General features: G+C 47.9%; 1 protein-coding gene across 1 annotated transcript in view; it reads right to left on the bottom strand.

Annotated features, from left to right (window-relative positions):
* Positions 1-894: 894 nt before the first annotated feature.
* The window catches only part of iqgap2 (IQ motif containing GTPase activating protein 2), a gene marked incomplete at its 3' end in the record, with an annotated part of 114,003 nt that continues 100,470 nt past the window's right edge, over positions 895-14,427 (bottom strand). Inside the window, exons 31-38 of the mRNA XM_083776868.1 lie at positions 9,842-9,944; positions 9,101-9,248; positions 6,734-6,821; positions 5,494-5,697; positions 5,107-5,267; positions 4,660-4,803; positions 3,718-3,829; positions 895-1,008 (exon numbers count right to left, since the gene is read on the bottom strand). Coding sequence (XP_083632994.1) covers positions 895-1,008; positions 3,718-3,829; positions 4,660-4,803; positions 5,107-5,267; positions 5,494-5,697; positions 6,734-6,821; positions 9,101-9,248; positions 9,842-9,944 — 1,074 coding nt within the window. The remainder of the gene's footprint in view (positions 1,009-3,717; positions 3,830-4,659; positions 4,804-5,106; positions 5,268-5,493; positions 5,698-6,733; positions 6,822-9,100; positions 9,249-9,841; positions 9,945-14,427) is intronic.

Below are 14,427 nucleotides of genomic sequence, written 5' to 3'. Positions count from 1 at the left end.
GGCACAGAGGGCATAGAGGGCACAGAGGGGCAAAGGGTGGTGGAGAGGGCACAGGGTGGTGGAGAGGGCACAGAGGGGCACAGAGCGGTTCTGAAGCACCTGCCCTTCATTCCCTCTGGGCAGCAATGTACCCTTTTGTCAGATGTACATTACAGTACAGTACAGTACGCGGCCCAAGGTGACGTCGACCAATTTAAAAGCTCCTAAAATATTATTTATGACCCAAAATCTATAAATCTCACACACACACACACACACACACACACACACACACACACACACACACACACACACACACACACACACACACACACACACACACACACACACACACACACACACACACACACACACACACACACACACACACACACACACACACACACACTGCCCTTCTATTCCCTTGAGCGCCACCTGGCTGCCCCACCCTCAATCAAAAAAAACATCTGTGCACGCCACTGGATTTCACTACGTCTCCCCTACTACGCCTTTGGCTCTACTTCCCGTATAGAACTTCCCGTCGAGCAGGAAGGAAGTTGTTCTACTTCCCGTAGAACTTCCTGTCGAGCAGGAAAATGAAGTTGTTCTACTTCTCGTAGAACTTCCTGTAGAACGTGTTCCTTCCACGCGCTACGTCCAACCAGGGAAACTCCCCCCTGTCAGGTGTAAAGGAGCAACTTGGACACTCAGGCATGAAGGAAGCATGAGTTCAAGTCCGTTGCTCTCCCCTTGTCCCCCATATATGGGGACTAGGTTGGTGGAGGGTGTGTAGAGCCCAGGATCACATTAGATGATTGACACAGGGGTGAAAAATGGGTTACAAAATCGTGGGATAAAAAAAATATATAAAAAAAAGAAAAGAAGAACTTCCTGTTGAGCAGGAAGGAAGTTGTTCTACTTCCCGTAGAACTTCCTGTTAAGCAGGAAGACCAGCAGGTTGACGTTGACCTTGGCCTTGTCGAACATCTTCATCACCGAAACGCCCTCGTACTGCAGCTGGAGCAGGTCCTGGAAACACCGCACACGCACACGCACACGCACACACACACGCACACGCACACACACACACACACACACACACACACACACACACACACACACACACACACACACACACACACACTGTGTTGTTTTTGGCAGCACATTTCTATTTTAGTTTTAGTCATAGTCTCTTGAATAGTTTTCACTTAGTTTTAGTCACATTTTAGTCACCTGGAATGTTCTAGTGTTCAGTCTAGTTTTAGTCGACTAAATGTCATACAATTTTAGTCGACTATAAATCTACAGTTGATTTAGTCGACTAAAATGTGTTTTTTGACAGGCCTTGATGTCGTTGTAATGACATATTTTATCATGACATATATATATTTTCAGCATGCAACCCAGCATATAACTGGATAACCCTTGTCCACTAGTCCCTTCCTAACATTTTAGTCTAGTTTTTATTTGTTGACGAAATTGTCAGTATATTTAGTCGCAGTTTTAGTCATCATAGATTCGTTTTTATTTAGTTTTAGTCAGTGAAAAAAGGTAGTCGACGAACACTTTTCGTCTTAGTTTTAGTCGACGAAAACAACACTGACACACACACACACACACACACACACAGGTCTTGATATCGTGAAGGTCGCTAGTTCGTATCCCCGGACCGGCACGTTAAAAAGTTACCACCGCTGAAGTGCCCTTGGACAAGGCATTGAACCCCTACCATGAAATGTTCTATGAGCAGGGCCTGGCTGTAAACAAGTTCTTGAGCTTAGTCCAGTTACCCTGGGTAAACATAGTACCTTTCCTTTCCTTAGTCCAGTTACCCTGGGTAAACATAGTACCTTTCCTTTCCTTAGTCCAGTTACCCTGGTTAAACATAGTACCTTTCCTTTCCTTAGTCCAGTTACCCCGGGTAAACATAGTACCTTTCCTTTCCTTAGTCCAGTTACCCTGGTTAAACATAGTACCTTTCCTTTCCTTAGTCCAGTTACCCCGGGTAAACATAGTACCTTTCCTTTCCTTAGTCCAGTTACCCTGGGTAAACATAGTACCTTTCCTTTCCTTAGTCCAGTTACCCTGGGTAAACATGGTACCTTTCCTTTCCTTAGTCCAGTTACCCTGCAGGGTAAACATAGTACCTTTCCTTTCCTTAGTCCAGTTACCCTGGGTAAACCTAGTACCTTTCCTTTCCTTAGTCCAGTTACCCTGGGTAAACATAGTACCTTTCCTTTCCTTAGTCCAGTTACCCTGGGCAAACATAGTACCTTTCCTTTCCTTAGTCCAGTTACCCTGGGTAAACATAGTACCTTTCCTTTCCTTAGTCCAGTTACCCTGGGTAAACCTAGTACCTTTCCTTTCCTTAGTCCAGTTACCCTGGGTAAACATAGTACCTTTCCTTTTAGCTTGTAGATCAGCTATTTTCGGGACGTGACACCCAAGCTCTTTAGGTACCGACTGAAGATGCGCCGTGCGGATCATGGATTTCTGCACTTGGGGACACATTCGTTCAACGTATTTCAAATGTTGCGTTCACGTTCGAGCAGAGTTTGGAAAAGGGCAGTTTATGTTTTACTCATGACAGCTCTTTCCGTTGCTCCAGACTGTAGGCAACGGTCTGGCAACGTGAGACTACATCTCCACTAAGTGTTACCTGGAAGTGAATCAGGACCTTCTCCATCTCCATCTCCACCAGAGACCTCTAATAGAAGAGTTAGGACATTGAGGGGGCAGAAACCGAGCGCTCGAGCGCTGTTCATGCAGCCTGAACTGAGACAAGCTGGAGTTGGAAATACATTGTTTTCAACGAGGGGCGGCGCAAATAAGAGCTATTTTAGGCATGTGTGGAACATGTTTTAAAGTATTCTACAGTGACAACTAAAGTCTCTGTAATGTTTATGTTGTACGATTACCACAAATCAATCTACAATAAAGGGATTTAAGATCATTAAAGCTGGGCTGTTGCCCTGAGTCCAATGCATCTTGTCCCCATTTGTTGTCCCCATTTCCAATAGAAGTCTATGTAGGAAAACCTCCATTGGACTGAAGCCCCATGCTGTGACCAATATAAGTCTATGTAGGAGAGCCCCCATTGGACTGAAGCCAATATAAGTCTATGTAGGAGAGCCTCCATTGGACTGCAGCCAATAGAAGTCTATGTAGGAGAGCCTCCATTGGACTGCAGCCAATAGAAGTCTATGTAGGAGAGCCCCCATTGGACTGAAGCCAATAGAAGTCTATGTAGGAGATCCCCCATTGGACTGAAGCCAATAGAAGTCTATGTAGGAGATCCTCCATTGGACTGAAGCCAATAGAAGTCTATGTAGGAGAGCCTCCATTGGACTGAAGCCAATAGAAGTCTATGTAGGTGAGCCTCCATTGGACTCAAGCCCTGTGAAGTGACCAATAGACGTCTATGTAGGAGAGCCTCCATTGGACTGAAGCTCCATTAAGTGACCAATAGAAGTCTATGTAGGAGAGCCTCCATTGGACTGAAGCCCCATTAAGTGACCAATAGCAGTCTATGTAGGAGAGCCTCCATTGGACTGAAGCCCCATGAAGTGACCTATATAAGTCTATGTAGGAGACCCTTCATTGGACTGAAGCCAATAGAAGTCTATGTAGGAGACCCTCCTTTGGACTGAAGCCAATAGAAGTCTATGTAGGAGAGCCTCCATTGGACTGAAGCCCCATGAAGTGACCAATAGAAGTCTGATCTCCACTAAGTGTTACCTGGAAGTGAATCATGACCTTCTCCATCTCCACTCCCATGAACTTGGCCTTGACCTCGAAGTCTCCCACCTGCTCACTGCAGGGGCAGATGTCAAACATCACGTTCTTGAACCTGGAAAAAAAAACCAAACACACAAAGACGATACATTAAGTCTCTCTGCAGTGTACTGTGGATGCACACTGGACACGTTTTTTCGGAAAACCGACGCCGAAAAACGCTGCAAAAAATGCGAAATCCGAAAATGCTTCCGGTGTGCTGCAGGGACCAACCGTTTTAGCACCATTGCCGAAGCCCTTCGGCAATTGCTTTTTATAGTGCATTCGATCAAGCGACCCATAATGCTACTCACGTTAGCCGGTTAGCTAGCTGTGTTGTTAGCACAGCACTGGATCGTTCATCTTAGATCGTCGTCGCCATAATAATCCATTCTATCCGTTTCTTTCAATCACCTGTATCTCCTATTCCTTGTCCCAGATGGCATTTTGGTCAAAACAGCGTTTCTTAGACGGCACAGAGACGACACTGTGGAGCTTCCCAGAGCTCCGGTCTGGATTCATTATATAGAGTTTCATTATATAGATATTCCACTGTTACGTTCTTAGCTTACGCATGTTTCATGATGAATGCTTTTTACGTGATGTATTCCCATGCTTTTTTTGTTCTTGCATAATGTGAGTCGCTCTGGATTAAGAGCGTCTGCTACATGCCTAAATTGTAAAATTGATTCAGATTGTCAACAAGGCTGGCCCAGCTCCTTGTAGTTTCCAAATGTACTCAGGGTACCAATGTGGTCAATTTTAATGTCGTTTGCAGGTCACTCCATGTATTAGGGTTAAGTTCAGAGTTAACTTGATCTGGTGTACGGGTTTATTTTTAAGATTTTGCTGGCACTGGCGCCACCCTCTGGTGTGGAGGGCTGGGCAGTGTTGGACTGTACTCACTGGTTAGTATTTAACCCTTCTATCTCCAGTATGACTCCCTTCTCATACAGTCTCATAGCGGTGTACTTCAGGCTGCTCTGTTTCCCCTTTCTGGACGCTCTCTGGTCCAGCTTACCGTCCAGCTTGATGGACCGGCGACAGTTCCTACACACACACACACGCACACAAACACACACGCACACGCACACACACACACACATTACGTTATTGCTTATTTCTGTTTCTGTTTTTGTCAAATACTTGGTGTAACTTCTGGGTGGGTGAAGTGAACGTGATATTGCTTATTTATGTTGTCGTCTGAGGTCAGCCGTGCACGGACGAGACCCAGAATATTCTATGATTTTTCTAAGGTGGGTGAATTTTTTTTGTATGATAGTATTTCCTAGCTACATCACTGGTGTGTTTATTGTGTGTTTGTTGTGCGTGCGTGTGTGCGTGCGTGCATACTTCCTGTTGAGGTTATCCAGACATGTCCTTATATAGGCATCGTAGTAGTTGGTCTGGTCCTGGTAGAAGGCGGTCTTAGAGTTCAGAGCAGCCAATGCCTGCTGGAGTTTCACAAGCTCCGCCTTCCTCCTCTGGCGGTAACGCCGTTGGTAGCGGATGTCCTGGATGACGCGCGCACACGCACACGCACACGCACACACACACACACACACACACACACACACACACACACACACACACACACACACACACACACACACACACACACACACACACACACACACACACAGTATGACGGAAGCATTTGGACATTTGTGGCGAGAGGCCACAACAAACAGTCAAGACTACATTACCCATAACCCCCTTTGCTGGGTGGGCGTGTCCTACCTTGGCGATGTCGTTGATGATCTCCTGGTAGGCGTTGCGGGCGGACAGAAGCCCCGCCCCCTCCAGGGTGCGCAGGTTCCGGAGGACACGCCTCTTCTTCTGCTCCAGGGGAAGCCCCGCCTCCTCCAGGACGACCTTTAAGCCCTCGGGGGTCCGCGCGTCCTGCGCCGCACGACGCTCCACCATCTGAGCGTGCTCGCTCTCCTGTGGGGGCGGGAACACACGGCGGTCACATGGTTTATTCAACACACCGTTTGGAGCTCTCTGGTGGTCAGCTGTTGCCCCCGAGACCCGGCTACGGATAAGCGGTTGAAGATGAATGGATGGATGGAATGACTGCTAGGTATTCTATCAAGACACCTGTGCAGCAGTGGGAGGAGTCTATTAAAGTGGGAGGAGTCTATTAACACACATGTGCAGCAGTGGGAGGAGTCTATTCAAGTGGGAGGAGTCTATTAACACACATGTGCAGCAGTGGGAGGAGTCTATTAAAGCGGGAGGAGCCTAACACATGTGCACATCAGTGGGAGGAGCCTATTAAAGTGGGAGGAGCCTAACACACCTGTACATCAGTGGGAGGAGTCTATTAAAGTGGGAGGAGCCTGACACACCTGTGCAGCAGTGGGAGGAGTCTATTAAAGTGGGAGGAGCCTAACACACCTGTGCAGCAGTGGGAGGAGTCTATTAAAGCGGGAGGAGCCTAACACACCTGTGCAGCAGTGGGAGGAGCCTGACACACCTGTGCAGCAGTGGGAGGAGTCTATTAAAGTGGGAGGAGCCTAACACACCTGTGCAGCAGTGGGAGGAGTCTATTAAAGCGGGAGGAGCCTAACACACCTGTGCAACAGCGGGAGGAGCCTAACACACCTGTGCAGCAGTGGGAGGAGTCTATTAAAGTGGGAGGAGCCTAACACACCTGTGCAGCAGTGGGAGGAGTCTATTAAAGCGGGAGGAGCCTAACACACCTGTGCAGCAGCGGGAGGAGCCTATTAAAGCGGGAGGAGCCTAACACACCTGTGCAGCAGCGGGAGGAGCCTATTAAAGCGGGAGGAGCCTAACACACCTGTGCAGCAGTGGGAGGAGCCTAACACACCTGTGCAGCAGTGGGAGGAGTCTATTAAAGTGGGAGGAGCCTAACACACCTGTGCAGCAGTGGGAGGAGTCTATCAAAGTGGGAGGAGCCTAACACACCTGTGCAGCAGTGGGAGGAGTCTATTAAAGCGGGAGGAGCCTAACACACCTGTGCAGCAGTGGGAGGAGCCTCCAGGGTCTCCAGTAGAGTTTCTCCAGGTTGGATTCGAACCACGTCGACGATGAGCCTCTTGGTTCTGAAACACAAACAGCATTTAAGATTCTTAATTATTATGTTTGACTTACAGCAGCTATATCTGTCAGAAACACTAGGGGTTGGACCATCCACCCAGCATCAGCCCGACCCAGTAGTCAGTCTGAGTGGCACCACACAAACCCACTGGTGTACTGTATGGAGTCGGACATTACTATTACTAACCCTAACCCCAAACCTAACCATGACCGCAAGCACGACCTACCCTAGGGGACACGGGGAGAACATGTGATGGTACCTACCCTAGGGGACATGGGGAGAACATGTGAGGGTACCTACCCTAGGGGACACGGGAGAACATGTGAGGGTACCTACCCTAGGGGACACGGGGAGAACATGTGAGGGTACCTACCCTAGGGGGGACACGGGGAGAACATGTGAGGGTACCTACCCTAGGGGACACGGGGAGAACATGTGAGGGCACCTACCCTAGGGGACACGGGGAGAACATGTGATGGTACCTACCCTAGGGGACACGGGGAGAACATGTGAGGGTACCTACCCTAGGGGACACGGGGAGAACATGTGAGGGTACCTACCCTAGGGGACAAGGGGAGAACATGTGAGGGTACCTACCCTAGGGGGGACATGGGGAGAACATGTGAGGGTACCTACCCTAGGGGACACAGGGAGAACATGTGAGGTTACCTACCCTAGGGGACACAGGGAGAACATGCCCCCCACACATAACATCAACCTAGCTGTCGGCAACCAGTAGTGCAGTTAGTATTGACGTATAGAGTAAGTCCTTGCCGAGCCATGAGGCCCATAGGGCTGGAGCCTATGTCCTGTTTCTGTAGCGTGAGGCAGCTTGAAGTGTACAAGTGAATACCGGATGACTCGCCCCGGTGCTTGCCCATTTTTCCTCCCGGAATTGTCACCAGTGAGGGGGATAACTTAATATGCTATTGGCTGTTTGTATTCTTTTTGTAAAAATATAAAAAGATACTCCTGTAGAAAGGCTTTATTATTTTACTTATATTGACCCTATAAAAGGTAGTATTATTTAGTAGGCCTATATGTAAGGTTTTGCACACTCAAATGGTACCTCGTCAGATAATCCCCACATAGCCTACAACAACTTCTGTGAACAGACTTCACTGTAGTAGCTTTTCATAAATTATATTTGTACTTGGGCTGTTCTGCTGTCATGAGAGTTTATAGTTAGAGAAATTCAAAGTCCAGCCGTCTGCTGTCCAGCCTCTCCCACCCCTCACTGGGGAAAATTCTGGGAGGAAAACAGAAACGGGGCGAGTCATCTTGTTACCGTACAAGGACACCCCCTGGACATGACACTAGTATGTCGCAGGGACTTATACCCCCAATCCAATCATTGATGCCGAGTGCCAAGTCTTTGGTATGACCCGGCCGGGGATCGAACCTCAACCTTCCAGTTTCAGGGCAGACACTCTAACCACGAGGCCACTTAGCTGGTGACATACAGGGACTTCGACGCTACAGAGCCCGTCTGTCTGTCAAACACGACAGATAAAACCTCGCCACGAAAAACTGTTTCCTGTGTGGACAGGAAACAGGAAACAGATAAAACGAGGCGCAAGAAGACAGCGGAGTTAATTATAGCGATGACATCCGTAATGCTCTGCCCCCTGGTGGAGAGTACATTTACTCAAATACTTTACTTACATTTACTAATGTAAGTAACATAGTACATTTACTAATGTAAGCACTGTACCTAGCACTGTAAGTACAATTGTGAGGTGTTTTCACTTTACTCAAGTATTTCCAGTAATTTTACTTCTACTCCACTACATCTCAGAGGCAAACTATTGCAACTTTACTCCACTACAAGTATTTGTAAACTTCAGTAACTATAGTTGCTTTGTGGTTTCAGATTATTATCACAAAACATAAATTAACCACTTCACCAACCAATGCACATTTGAAAATAGAAACTGAATATACTGTGCGTGCGTGCCTGTGTGCGTGCCTGTGTGCATGCGTGCCTGCGTGCGTGCGCGTGTGCATGCATGCGGGCGTGCGTGCGTGCCTGCCTGCCTGCCTGCGTGCGTGCGTGCCTGCGTGCGTGCATGCCTGCGTGAGTGTGTGCCTGCGTGAGTGCGTGCGTGCGTGGCTGCGTGCGTGCATGCCTGCGTGCGTGCATGTGTGCCTGCGTGCGTGTGTGCCTGCATGCGTGCATGCCTGCGTGCGTGCGTGCGTGCGTGCCTGCCTGCGTGCGTGCCTGCCTGCCTGCCTGCCTGCCTGCGTGCATGCATGCCTGCGTGCGTGTGTACGTGCACATACTTGGTCATCAGGTTCTTCATGTCGCCGTCGTCTCCCTCCAGAAGGTCAGTCTTGGAGGTCAAGGTCAGAGAGATCTCCGTCTTGGCCAGCTGACCCAGAGCGCTGACCCTGCTGGGGTCACCGGGGTCACCCGGCGATGACCCCTCACCTGATGACAATAAAAAAAAAAAAGTTTTCATGTAATGCACGGCAGTGTTGTTTTCGTCGACTAAAACTAAGACGAAAAATATTCGTCGACTACCTTTTTCCACTGACGAAAACAAAATAGAAACTAAATGAAAACTATGCTATGATGACTAAAACTAAGACAATTTCGTCAACAAATAAAAACTAGACTAAAATGTTAGGAAGGGACTAGTGGACAAGAGATCCAGTATAAGTAATTTTACACTTGGTTGCATGCTGAAAATATTATATTTTCAGCAAGTGTAAAAACAGTCCTTACGACGGCATCAGTGCCCACCAAAATACATTTTAGTCGACTAAATCAACTGTAGATTTAGTCGACTAAAATCTCATGACATTAAGTCGACTAAAACTAGACTAACACTAAGACATTCCAGGTGACTAAAATGTGACTAAAACTAAGTGAAAACTATTCAAAAGACTATGACTAAAACTAAAATCTGCTGCCAAAAACAACACTGGTGCACGGTCAGACTATGGTCATTAGTATTATTGCATAGGATGTGTGTGTGTGTGTGCGTGTGCATGTGTGTGTGTGTGTGTGTGTGTACGCACCCAGCAGTGCCTCCACAGTGGGCGTGTCTCCCAGGTCCAGCAGCAGTTCGTGCAGAAGGTCGTTGTGGTCGGGAGAGATCGCCTCCAGGTGCTCCAACAGCAGCTACGCGCGCACACACACACACACACACACACACACACACACACACACACACACACACACACACACACACACACACACACACACACACACACACACACACACACACACACACACACACACACACACACACACACACACACACACACACACACACACACACACACACACACACACACACACGATTTCTTTATTTGAGTCCACATTTATAAAATACATTATCAAGGGCACAAATATTTTCAGTTGCTTCTGATATACTACACACTCGAAACATCACGTGTCTCAATGATGATCTAATCATTCTAATGTAATCCTGGGCTCTGCCAACCTGTGGAGAAACGTGTTTATTTAAAGACCTCTAAAGCCTCAGACAGAGACAAACAATAAATAAACACATTGCTTTGTGTGGAACAAATGATTAGAAAGAAGAAACACTGTAAAAAAGAAAACTTTTGTTCCCTGCCCCCTTTAAAAATAATATATATATTTTCCACTGTGTTGGTCTTGGTTAACCCATTCTGACCTGAGATCAGATTCATATGAGGTTTCCACTGGACACACACTGGTCTGATTAACCCCATTCTGACCTTAGATCAGATTCATACGAGGTTTCCACTGGACACACACTGGTCTGATTAACCCATTCTGACCTGAGATCAGATTCATACGAGGTTTCCACTGGACACACACTGGGTCTGATTAACCCATTCTGACCTGAGATCAGATTCATACGAGGTTTCCACTGGGGACACACACTGGTCTGATTAACCCATTCTGACCTGAGATCAGATTCATACGAGGTTTCCACTGGACACACACTGGTCTGATTAACCCATTCTGACCTGAGATCAGATTCATACGAGGTTTCCACTGGGGACACACACTGGTCTGATTAACCCATTCTGACCTGAGATCAGATTCATACGAGGTTTCCACTGGACACACACTGGTCTGATTAACCCATTCTGACCTGAGATCAGATTCATACGAGGTTTCCACTGGGGACACACACTGGTCTGATTAACCCATTCTGACCTGAGATCAGATTCATACGAGGTTTCCACTGGACACACACTGGTCTGATTAACCCATTCTGACCTGAGATCAGATTCATACGAGGTTTCCACTGGACACACACTGGTCTGATTAACCCATTCTGACCTGAGGTCAGATTCATACGAGGTTTCCACTGGACACACACTGGTCTGATTAACCCATTCTGACCTGAGGTCAGATTCATACGAGGTTTCCACTGGACACACACTGGTCTGATTAAACACAAAACCAAACAAACAATGTTTCATTGCTTAAGTTTCTGTAGTCACTATTCATTGATTCACTGGTATATACCTAGCCTGGTGTAACCACTCCCCCTGCTGGACAGTCAAGGTTATGGCATACCAACTCTCTCTCTCTCTCTCTCTCTCCCTCCTTCTCTCTCTCTCTCAGCACTACCCCTCTCTCTGTTTCTGGCACCCCCTACTGGTATTAATAAATGCACGCACGCAGCATTACCCCGCGTTCCAATTTCACGCATGCGCACACCACTCGTGCTCTTGACTGATACACACGGACATTCCTGGTTGCAGGAGTGGTTGCACCACTCAAAAAGTGCTGCTCAATGTTCCAGGGTCAAATATTGATATGTGATTAAAATTAGATTACTTGAGATTCATTAATACATTAATTAGAATAAACCTTTTCAAATCGAGTCCCTGAAACTTACAGAGTGAGCGTTTATACTTACAGAGTGAGTATTTCTACGTACAGAGTGAGTATTGACAAGACCCGGACACCTAGACACATCCAGACACATCGAAGGAGGCCGCCCTAGGGGTTTTGTATCAACTTACTTCCTACTTCCTATTATTATTATTATTACTATTATTATGTTATAATTATTAGTTGTACCTTATTATTATTATCATTATTATTATTATTACTTTATTATTATTATCTCTTATACCTGTTTAGAATGTGTTTTCCCACCGTCCCTATACTGTCCTCCTCATGTCGCCCTAGACACTACCCCTACAATCACAGAGATCCCTCAAATCTCATCTACCCAGCGCGTTCACCCAGCCATCACATTGTGGTGGAGGGAGGACTATGGAACTGCCGAGCAGCTACCAAGAAGAATATGCCTGAATTCATTTCAGGCCACGCCTCCCTCAAGTCTCTGCATTTCCTTGCTCTGACTGAAACCTGGATCACCCCAGATAACACTGCAACTCCCGCCGCGCTCTCTGTTTCACACAAGTTCACCCACACCCCCCGCCAAACAGGTACAGGGGGTGGTACTGGGCTACTAACATCCCCCAAATGGAATTTCCGTGTCTTAAATCTCTCTCACCTTTCTCTGTCCACATGTGAATTTCATGCTATCTCAATATCACAGCCAGTCCCCCTCATCCTCATTGTGCTGTATCGCCCTCCAGGAACTCTCGGGAACTTCCTGGAAGAACTAGACTCTCTGATCAGCTCGTTTCCGGAAGATGGCACCCCTCTGATTCTACTGGGGGACTTCAACCTTCCTACCGCAGAGAAATATCTTCCCGTTACATCCCTTCTGGCCTCATTTGACCTCTCCCTATCTCCCTCCCCTCCCACTCACAAGGCTGGTAATGTTTTGGACCTTGTGTTCTCCAGAGCCTGCTCTCCCTCCACACTCTCTGTTACCCCCTCAACTAGGTCTGACCACCACTTCATAACCTTCTCCCTCTCTCTCTCCACCCTCCCGCCTAAACCTATTAACCCTCCGAACGTCACCTCCCGATGCAATCTCAAGTCCCTAAACCCCTCCTCCCTCTCATCCTCTATTCTCTCCTCTCTACCCTCCCTGGAGTCCTTCCTCTCCCTCTCACCTGACACTGCAACCTCATCCTTTCTCTCCTCTATCTCATCTGCATTCGACCAACACTGCCCGCTCTCATCCAGGCCAGCTCGCTCATGTCCACCGGCTCCCTGGCTATCTGAAACTCTCAGATCTGAACGAACACCTCTAAGGGCAGCCGAAAGAAAGTGGCACAAGACGAAGCTACAAGATGACCTTTCACACTTTCACTCACTCCTCTCTGCCTTTGCCCACTCACTAACCACTGCTAAAACCTCTTTCTACCACACCAAGATCCAATCCTGTACCTCTAACCCAAGGAAGCTCTTCTCCACTTTCACCTCCCTCCTTAAACCCCCTCCCCCCACTCAACCTTCATCCCTCACTGCTGATGTTTTTGTCAACTACTTCGAGAAGAAGGTTGATGATATCAGCAGCTCCTTTCCTCCCCTCCCACATAAAGTAGCATCCGACTCAACCAACACTAACCCCAACATACCATGCATGTCCTCCTTCTCTCCTCTTTCCCCAGACGAGGTTCTACAACTAGTGACATCCTCTAGACCCACCACCTGCCCTCTTGACCCTGTCCCGTCTCCAATCTTCCAAACCATCGCACCTGATCTGCTCCCCTTCATCACCTCCATCATCAACACCTCAGTAACCTCAGGCTGCGTCCCATCTGCCCTCAAGTCAGCCAGAGTAACACCACTCCTCAAAAAACCAACCCTTGACCCTTCAGATGTCAAGAACTACAGACCGGTATCACTCCTTTCATTTATCTCTAAAACCATTGAACGTGTCGTCTCCAAACAGCTCTCTCTCCATCTCTCACAGAACAACCTGCTGGATCCCAACCAGTCCGGATTCAAGAAGGCCCACTCCACAGAAACTGCCCTGCTGGCAGTCACAGAAGCACTACATGCTGCCCAAGCTGCTTCCCACTCTGCAGTACTGATTCTCCTAGACCTATCAGCAGCATTTGACACAGTGAACCACCAGCTGCTCCTAGACACCCTAGCGGAGCTAGGCATCGGTGGAACGGCACTAAAGTGGTTCTCCTCCTACCTCACCGACCGGACCTACCAGGTTTCCTGGAAAGGTCTGTTATCATCCCCCCGAACCCTCCAAACTGGGGTCCCACAGGGATCTGTACTTGGTCCCCTCCTTTTCTCACTGTACACTAAATCCCTTGGCACTATCATCTCTGCCCACAATATATCCTATCACTGCTACGCCGATGACACACAACTGTTCCTATCCTTCCCCCCCTCTACCACTCAGGTGGAAGAGCGCATCACTGCATGCCTGGCTGACATCTCACAGTGGATGTCCTCCAACCATCTCAAGCTGAACCCAGACAAGACTGAGCTTCTCTTCTTCCCAGCTAAGTCCTGCCCTATGCGGGAGCTAACTATTTCCGTAGACAACGCCCTGGTAACGTCTGTCCCAACAGCCAGGAATCTTGGTGTTGTCCTGGACAGTCAGCTCTCGTTCAAACCTCACATCACAGCTGTCACTCGATCCTGTAGGTTCACACTCTATAACATACGACGAATTAGACCGTTCCTCACCCAGGAATCAGCCCAGCTCCTAATCCAGACAACAGTCTTATCAAAACTCGACTACTGTAACTCCCTCCTTACTGGCCTA

This window comes from Protomyctophum parallelum, assembly GCF_964188405.1.
Source record: "Protomyctophum parallelum genome assembly, chromosome: 11".
Lineage (NCBI taxonomy): Eukaryota > Metazoa > Chordata > Actinopteri > Myctophiformes > Myctophidae > Protomyctophum > Protomyctophum parallelum.
Note: the sequence above shows the minus strand (reverse complement) of the source record. Positions and strands in the feature narration are given on the sequence as shown.